Source organism: Eucalyptus grandis, chromosome 8 (genome assembly GCF_016545825.1).
Source record: "Eucalyptus grandis isolate ANBG69807.140 chromosome 8, ASM1654582v1, whole genome shotgun sequence".
In the NCBI taxonomy this organism is placed as follows: domain Eukaryota; kingdom Viridiplantae; phylum Streptophyta; class Magnoliopsida; order Myrtales; family Myrtaceae; genus Eucalyptus; species Eucalyptus grandis.
In genome coordinates, this window is record NC_052619.1 from 37533575 (window position 1) to 37542724 (window position 9150).

The 9150-nt window shown below is 39.9% G+C and overlaps 1 protein-coding gene and 1 long non-coding RNA gene across 3 annotated transcripts; one reads left to right on the forward strand and one right to left on the reverse strand.

The window, feature by feature from the left end:
• Positions 1-1339: 1339 nt before the first annotated feature.
• Positions 1340-5618, forward strand: LOC108954582. The gene is made up of 3 exons (XR_005545955.1): positions 1340-1858; positions 3316-4220; positions 5186-5618. It is a non-coding gene; the product is annotated as an uncharacterized LOC108954582 (long non-coding RNA).
• A 56-nt stretch (positions 5619-5674) lies between these two features.
• LOC108954579 (UPF0481 protein At3g47200) lies at positions 5675-9150 on the reverse strand. Of its 2 annotated transcripts, none has more exons than XM_018860810.2 (2): positions 9026-9150; positions 5675-7018 (listed from the first exon to the last, which is right to left on the reverse strand). In XM_018860810.2, exons 1-2 carry the CDS (start codon positions 9047-9049, stop codon positions 5921-5923), a joined length of 1122 nt encoding a protein of 373 aa, XP_018716355.1. In that variant the 5' UTR covers positions 9050-9150; the 3' UTR covers positions 5675-5920. The 2 variants fall into 2 exon arrangements, with proteins under 2 accessions (XP_018716355.1, XP_018716357.1); XM_018860812.2 differs by having other exon boundaries at positions 5675-7009; positions 9026-9128.

Here is a 9150-nt window from a genome sequence, read left to right on the forward strand (position 1 = left end):
CTTCTCTCTCTCTCTAACTCACGATCCCTCTCTCTCTCAACTCGCTCAACTCACGACCTCGAGGGTCGTCGCTGAGTTACGCTTACTCTCGGCCTCGACGGTTTTTGAGGCACCAATTTGCCTCTCGCCTCTTGCCGCCCATTTACCTTAATTTTTCCCTTTGTTTCGTCTGGTTTGGTTTTGACATGGTGCGTCTCGATGTCTTTTACATGGTTGCTATCTGTTTATGGTTTTCTTGTCTCCATTTTTTTGAGTCGTGGATGGATTCGCGAGGAAGATGGGATGGTCAATGGGTAATTGGCTCTTGAGTCTTGGATTCGCAATCCACCTGAGCTCAGGACTTGATGTGATTTTTCCACAATTTTACCTGTGGACATGTTCTGCTTAGCTAAAGAATGATCAGCTGGTGTTTTTTCTGCCTTTCTATATTCTAATGTCGTTTGGTCAAGGGAGGTCAAGTGGAAATTCTTTTATTACAAGTGGCGAAAGTCATTTTGGTGAAGTGCTGTTTCAGGTTACTGGTAGTCGTGATCTTTTACGAAGCTTTCTTTGGATTTTTGCCTGCAAGTGTCTATGTTTGTCTGACGATCAGGGAAGTCATGTGTCCATGGATTCTGAATTGTTGTAGGACAGGCAGGTAACTAACTTCATGGGATTGATGTGGTTTGCTGCATATTGTAGCATAACCTAGCTGCAATGGAACAAAAAAAGAATGAAACTGAAAAGAAAAGAAGATGTGGCTGTTTCACGGTGGAACCTGAAACAAGCTTCAAACTGGCAGGTTCGGTTTCAAAGTCTGTTCTAGGGTCCACAGGGGTTGGTTCCCGGTTTCAAAAATTGGGAACAAGTCCTGATAGGGTAGGTTCTAGGTTTCAGACTTGGAACTGATTTGCTGTTAAAATTGAGAATGAACCTGAGTTTGATCAGGAGGTGAACTCAATGAGTGGAAGCTAGGTTTAGATTTTGAATATTATTTCTTTCTCTGAAATAAAATCTAATACAGCTAAAATGCCTGTGCAACTTGTTCTGCCACCATTGTTTATTACATGAGTTCGCCTATGCTTTCTCAACTTGCTCTATTAACATAGTTAAGCATTTCGTTTTGGGCCCTTGATTTTAACTTTATGATTTGATCGTTCTACTTCATAGGATGGTGCGGCAAAAGAGAAAGAGAAGACAAAGGAGAAGAAAATGCGGAAGAGGAGGGAGGAAAAAGAGGTAGAATTATGATCGAGGAAGATCACTATGTAAAAAAGTGAAAACTTTACCAAAAAAAAGAGAGAGGTAGAATTGAGCAAAATGTCAACAAAATCCCAAATAATGTTGCATAAAAGCTGAATTACACGGAAATATTATGAAGGATTTTTTCGGTGTTGATATAAAAATCCAATTAACATCACCTTCGGCCACCAACAACTCTGACAAAGGATTAACATCATTGAATGCCTATATACTTTGACATCATTTCTGTTTGAGTGCTCATAACACATTCTTCTCAATGTCACTTTGCTTGACACGGGTTGAGGAAAATTACTCTATAATATTTTCATCCAATTTCGCCATGTGAAGCATTTTGGGATTTTGTCGAGCATATTGCTCTTCCTAGGGACATTTTTCTCAGCTTTGGCCTCTTTTTTGTTTCTCCTCCTCCTTTTCTTCTCCTTTGCCTTTCTCTACATGGTCAAGCAGTTTGTCTCCTCAGCTTTTGCATGGTGCCTATGCAAATTCTGGATATATTGTTGAAGAGGGCTAGTGTTGAACCTGCTTGAAAGAAGCTATCTGAACGGACTCCTGGCAGAGATAATTCCATATAATGGCCAGCCATGTAAAGTAGACTTAATTGTGCTGAGGAAAGCAGGTAAAGAGTTGAGAATTGGTGAAAGGCAGTTGATGTTTCTTATCTAATCTAAGAACATTGCTTTAACTTGTCATCCACTTTTCTTGCAGTATTCAAAAGGCCCTTCGCTAATGATTTTTTACTGTTTTGGTTTGAGAAATTAGCTGGTGGGGTTTGGGGCCAAGTACGTTGTTCAATCTGACCTGCAGTCTCCTTCTTTCTTGCACTTTCTTTCACACCATCACAAGACTCTTTTCCGTGTACACGTGCGTGCATGTGTGCATGGTTGTTAGGATTGCAGTCCAGATTGTAGGATCACGATCATTTGATTCTACGACTCAAAAACTTTGAACAATTTGGATTCTAAGAAAAACGGTAGTCTGCAAGGGTCGTGATCTGTATCTTAGGATGGCGATCCCAACTACGATTCCACTATTCAAGCTTTAGAAGGCAATTCTGCATTTTTAGCTGGAGCAAATATGAAATCGGGCCTCTGTTCCCTAGCGCATGTGCCACTTTCTTCTTAATCATGTTCAGGGTCCATTTGGAAATTATAAGGCTTGGAGAATTAAGAAAAAAGGGATGAAGATGAATGAACAGTAGAAAGCGAAGAAGTGCAGAGACACCATCACTTCTTCTTCAGTCTTGAATAAATGATGAGATGGGCATCGACCACTGTTGGATTTCTTAACTGTCCCGTCGTTTGGAGATGAGAGAGACAAAGCTTCTGTCATTCTGCAACGAGATGAGAGAGACCTCTACATCCTTGAGAAATTGGCGCACGATTTGACTTGGCCTAGTATCATAATATCTTTGGATGTATACTGATTAGAACTGACCTTAAACTTTAAACAGTTGAAAAACCTAGAATAGCCAGTGAAAGTGAGTTTGTGAGAGAGAGAGAGAGAGAGAGTTCCGGGGGGTTAAATTGGGGAGTGTGTCCCAGATCGAGGGGAATAATATATTATCCTTTGAAATAAAGAAAGAGATGATATGTATTCCAAGAGAGAGAAGGACAAAATAAAGGATTAGAAATTCGGAAAAGGCACGAATGTAATTTCTTGGCAGGCTTCTTCTTGATTATTATGGTGATTATTTTATGGTGATCCTATTTAATACACCTTAAAAACTTGCGCAAGGAGATTTTATGCTTTTGCATCTTTGACATGGTGCTTTAATTGTTAGTTCAAAAACTGGCAACCAAGAATTTAAACCAGAGTAATCTCTCACATGAGAATGCTACCTTTAAGCTTCACTATCCCTCTTTTAAAGGTTAATATGCATCTACTTTCAATGATTCAAGCAAGAATTTAATACTTAAAATATGTAGGATCTTATGATCTTGATCTGATCTGGAAGACTTCAAAAGGATCCTACTTAGCATCTCGATCCGGATAACCTTTTTGTGTGTGTGACGAAGATTGCCCAGCTTTAATATTTATTGTGAATTTATTTGATCTTAGTTATATATTTGACAGGAGAAATATGGATCCAGTTGTAAAATTTCTAATGGGCGACTCCAGAGTGAAACTGCTTTTCTGTTGGCTAAGCAGCTTTCACATGGAGCTTTTCTTCTCTATGTCAGTATCTGTCTTGTCCCTGTGCTCATATTGCATGGATGGAGACTGACTGCAGAACATGAAGAAAGAGTAAGGGCAATTTTACAGTTCCTCATCAGTTTGGTGTAAGATTGATCTCTGAAGCATAATGGGCCTTAGAGCCTTGAGTGTAGGACTAGCCTCTTTAATTTCAGCAAAAGAGTGTGGAGAATCTGTCTTTGTTTGCTTCTATTACGGAATCCTACGGCTTCCTTTGCTTCAGATGGAATGAATAGCTAGTATTTGTTCTCCAACAGGTTATATTCACTTTGATGCTTCAAGTTGTCCGTTTTATCCAGTGAGGGTACTCAGCTAATTAATATACAATGTCAAGTAGTATGTTATATGATTAACTTTTCCCTTTTAACTTTGTGCTTGCATCGCTTCTACCTGAATATATATGTATATCCTTGGAAGTGAGCCATATTTTACCCTGCATGTTTAAACTTTATGATACTTGAAGTCTTTCACATTAGCAAGAATCCTTAACATCCTTGGTTAAGTTGAAAATTAACTTTGTACCCCTGATATGCCCCCCTTTCCATTTTTGTATTTTTCCTTATATCCTTGGTTTAATTACACTAATATTTTGCTTACAATGCCAAATTGGTAAAAGCATAGACTTAAACTACTGTGAGTAACCGTTTCTTTGGTAGCTATTAATTTTGATAGCTTACGTGGACCACAGTGGTGCTGTTTGTTCGTGTTTTCATCTCTCTCGGTTCATTGCCAAATCCGCAATTGTTGACCAAGATTGATCCAAACAGAGCTTTGCTTCAACTTAGGTGAGTGATTACCTGTTCTAATTGTTCCAAATCCATTGTTGTTTATACCGTCTGTTGTTTTTTCTGATTCTATTCAACCCCATTTCTGGTGTTTTTCTTGCTCTTTGGTTATGCCCTTACAAGAGTTAGTGCCCTTTTGCCTCGTCAAGATTCCTGTTGAGAGTTTTTGGTTTGTGATTACTATTTTATTACCCTTCAATATTGCGTTTCTTACCTTTACAAGTTGTGGTTCTTCTTCTTACATGCTCATCGGAATAGATGGATTATATTTTGCATCGATAGCCAAAACAAATGGTCAAACACCCAATAAAAAAACAAATGCCAAAAGTGGCATGGGAGGAAGTGTCTTCTCAGTCGGATATGAATGAAGATTCGACTAACTCCTATGAGCATACTAATCATATGAGAAGTGCCACATGGGGTTATTATACATGTTTCATGTACATGTTTGCTTTTATGACTTATTGAACCTGCTAACCTATGGCTTCTAACCTGTGATGGATGTACTATCTGCTGATCATATGATGTCGTTGTGTCATTGGGTGCATTGTGCTTGGTTTGGTAGGAAGGAGGGATGTGTTGTGCAATTTGGAAAATTTTGTTACAAGGATGAATGCTTGGTAGATGTACATTTTTTGAGTTTGTTTAGACTTTAAGCTAATTCTAGCTTTGTTATTAAATGCATGAAATCAAATGTGCAGACAAAGGAGGTGAATAAACTTACCTCCTTGCCAATTGCATATTTTTTTGGCTGACATGAATGAATGTGGTTTAGACCATCCTAATAGGAATTATATCTGTGTTTCTGTTATTAAATGTCGGTTGATTTCTATGAGAATTTAATGTTGTTCTGATAAGGCTTCCCAAGGAACAATTGCTGTCCTCACTTGCGGCTGTTTCAGACAAATTTATCAGCAAAATAAGGGTCATGTTAAGAAGCTCATTCGTTTGCTGTTTTCTTACAGAGTAGCATGGCCTTTCTATTAATGCAAGTATAGCTGATCAGGAGACAGTCCAAAGGCTGATTTTGTATTTGGGAGTATCCATCCTGATTCAGAGGTTGCTGATAATATCATTTGGAGGACTTCTCCTGCTATTGATGTGGATTCTATCAAATCGTTCAGAGATATGAAGCTGCTGCGTGTTCTTTTTAGTTGTAGTCCAAGTTGAATTGTAACTCTTTTTTTAGGTCAAGCATGATCAGAGAACCAGCTGGATATTTTTGTGGGAAGAAGAGAATTCGTAGGGTGATCCCACCATATCTATTGTAATCATCTAAGTTGGTTGTACCTCTTCTCTCTTTTCTTTTTGAACCGTATACCAACTTCGTTGCTAATGTGCTATTGGTTTTCTGTTGTAATCATCTAGTGCCAAATGAAGAGAGATTTGTGGACCTCATTTAAAGCATAAATACTTTTCAATATCTTTCTTTAAGCACATGTGGTTCATTCTCATTGGAAAACCAAGATAATACTATTGGCTATAGAACACAAGTAGATGGTCCAGGGGAAATATATGATCCAGCATTCATCACATTTAACCTCACTTTGTGTAAGGAAGAATAGTAAATACTGTTTGTGCTACTGTGAGAAAGAGCAACACAATGGCTGCGAGAACGGACAAGGAAGCCCAAGGACTATGGAAATATTCCCTCCTCAGTTTCGCCATCCAGGCGTTCCACTTCTTCGTGTAATGTGCATTCACATTGTTGAAGATCTCGAAATAATAAGGATAAGATACCGTGACGTGGTCATAGGTCCTGTGAACATATGCGCAACCACCTTGTCATCACCCAAGTAGTTCTTAATAATCCCTGCGCGGCGAAGCACCTCGACATCCCCTTTAGAGGTTACGAGGCAATCCGTGAAGGTAATATAATCTGTGAAGTAGTTGATGTCTCTGCTTTGATGATGCTGCTCGTACGCGATCAGGTTTCGAAAATTTGATTCGGTGTCGTCCTCTACACAGAAGGCCAGTAACTCGAGTGTCCCGTTCTTGAATTTGATGTCGCTCAGTGCGCACCCTTGCGCAGCCCTAAACCTGACTCCTGACTCCGTTAGCTCAGTCGCCGAGGGCATGACTGGTGTGCAGTTCAGGTGGGGCGTTTCAGGCAAGCCAGAAGTGCACCACGCGTGATACAGATGCAGAAGATGTTCCCAGTTGCCAATCGTCAAATTTCGGTCGGGGTTTTTTCGTTCACCCTGGAAGTACATGATGACGACTTTGCTGAACTCATGATGCTCGTCCTCAGTCAGGTCATATAGCTTGCTCAAGACGAAAAGTGGGAGTTGGTTCTCTAGCAGCAGTAAATCGCGCCTAATGCTATTTCGATTCCCACATTCATTCATAACCGGGTCGTCTTTGTCTGTCGCTATCATCCGATTGTACTTACGGAAGAACTCAACGATGAAACATCCATCAATGAGCATCATCGCAAGAAACTTTTCTTGGGAGAGGTCAATGGTTTCCGCATAGCAATTACGCGCCCGCTGTTCCAGTTCCCTGAGAGTCGGCATATACCTGTCGACACTCTCCTTTCTCCTATCAAGCAATTGCTGCAGGTATCGCAGTTTTTGCTCCTCCATGAATTTGAACTTGCCATTTCCATAGTGATAAGGGCCGATGGCTAGGATCTCTGGGTCATAGGCTTTCTCGTTGACTTCGCGCAGTTGATTACGAACCCTAAATATACAATGCTCCGGCGAAGTGGGAGGCATACTTCGAAGCATATTCTCGATGTGGATTGAGGCATGATCTCGCACCCTGAAACGGTCGTAGATCCCAGCATGCTGTATTGGCTACGACATAATTAATGTGATAATAAGCACTTGGTAAAGCAAGATGATTGTTTTACATGTGCTTCCGAGGACAAATTTGTATTTTTGTGCGAATATTGATGGACAATACAAATTAAGCACCGTGGTTGAACACGTGGTGTGGACATTCAATACAAACAGATGGATAGCTGAGGAAAAATTACGAAACCCGTAATATTGCTCCTTATAATATTGCTCTGAGAATAAATTAACAGCTGTATGGGCTTTTTACTTTTGAGCTTCGGAGAACCCCTTTTGCTCTATGGACGAGTTTTGACTTTTGGGAAGGCAAAAGAACAGCACAAGTACCAAACTTGGCATGGAATACTTAAGTGTCACTTCATTTTGAAAATTGGGATATCTAATTTCTAAGTGTGGTGACCTTGGCCAAAAATTCTACGTGACAATTTTTTAATAATATAACTCGTCTACGTGACTTGTCGGAGAGTTGAATCAATAAAAAAAAAACCAAAACTATATCGTTTTACCTTTTATTTTGTTTTATTTTAATATAAATGTTCATTAAATTAAATTATTTTGGAAAAACAAATGAAGATTGCAAAACAGCGAGGGCTCAGCCCCTGCCGCCCTCACTGAGGAGGGTTGGCAATGATGGGGGAAGGGTTGATTAGGGTCGCTGGCCCCTGGCCAAGGCTCGACGACCCTGGCCGACTAGTGGTGAGGGCCTACATCCCTCACCCAGCTCTAGGGCGAGGGTCGTGGCCCTCCCCCAGATCCAGCAAGACCCCCCAACCAGTGTTGGCCCTTGGCCTATTAAGTGAGGGTCAGCGACCCTCGTCAGATCTAGGAGAGGGCTACAACCCTCACCCCGGATCTAAGTTAGGGCTTACGAGCCCTCACCACTAGGGCTCGGCTACCTCGATTGACTCTACCCCCACCATCGCTGGCTCTTCCGAGTGATAGTGGCAAGGCGGCGGTGAGGAGGGCTAGCATAGCCCTCACCATTCTACAACCCTCTGTTTATTTTTTATTTTTAAAAATTTTCAGTTTTAAATTTAAGTTAAGTAATATTTATATTAAAATTCAAATTCGAGGGAAAACGATGTCGTTTCAGCTTACTAACCACGTTAGCATGCAAAATAACATTGTTTTTTTGCTTATTTAGCCACGTCGTCATTTTTCACTTGTCTCATAAAAAACTGCTACGTTAGCATTTTGACTAGATTTTCTCACCGTTAACACTTGACTAATCTATTTTGCTTTGATTTCGACACTTAAATATATATTTCCTAACTTTTGACACTGGACTAAATTTTGGCATTCTAAGGATCCAGGTCTCCTTTTAAGAATTTGAGTCCCAAATTTTTCTCTCTCCAGCCACCAAGCAAGGACAACCTTTTAGACACTAACATGTGAATTTTAAAACTAATTGGGGTGTTCTTATTGTGAGCTACTTACCATCGATGTTGAAGGCGTAAGAACCACGCTGAATAGTTTTAAACTACATAAGAAGAATACTTGGAATGAAATTCGACTAAGATAAAATACAGAAATGTTATTAAACGCGATGAGAACTGAGGATTTCAGGTTAGAGAAGGTAAGACAAGCTTCTAGCTAAATAACATATAAATGACTGCTTTTTAAAAAAATATAAAATTCTACCTAAGAATATAAGGAATTTTTTGACCTAGGGAGGCAAGGCTGCCAGTGGCCTGGTACTACTGATTAAATGGTAGACATAAGTTTAGAAATTATTTGTGTGATAACCCTCTCTAGAAGGATGAAAGCAATCGGTAACTAAACCAAGAGAAGACAAAATTGATGCTTGAGTGACTGTCTAGCTGAGACATGTTAGTTAACGTAATTTTGGCGCCCTAAATTAGATCGAACGTGTATGATTTAATTTTAAGTGCTTGCCAGAATCATGTTAATTAATGGACCATAACTCAGAATTGAAATGGTCTCATCCTTCAACATTATGTTTTTCTTTTCTCAGTGTGAATAGGAAGGGAAATTCGCAGGACTTACTTGATTACGTTGGTGGTTGCTCATTCTTCTCACCAAGCTAGACCAGCTACTATCACACAGTATCCAGTTCTTCTCTTTTTCTGGTTAGAACATGCGATCGTACATGGCGAGAGCGAGAGAGAAGA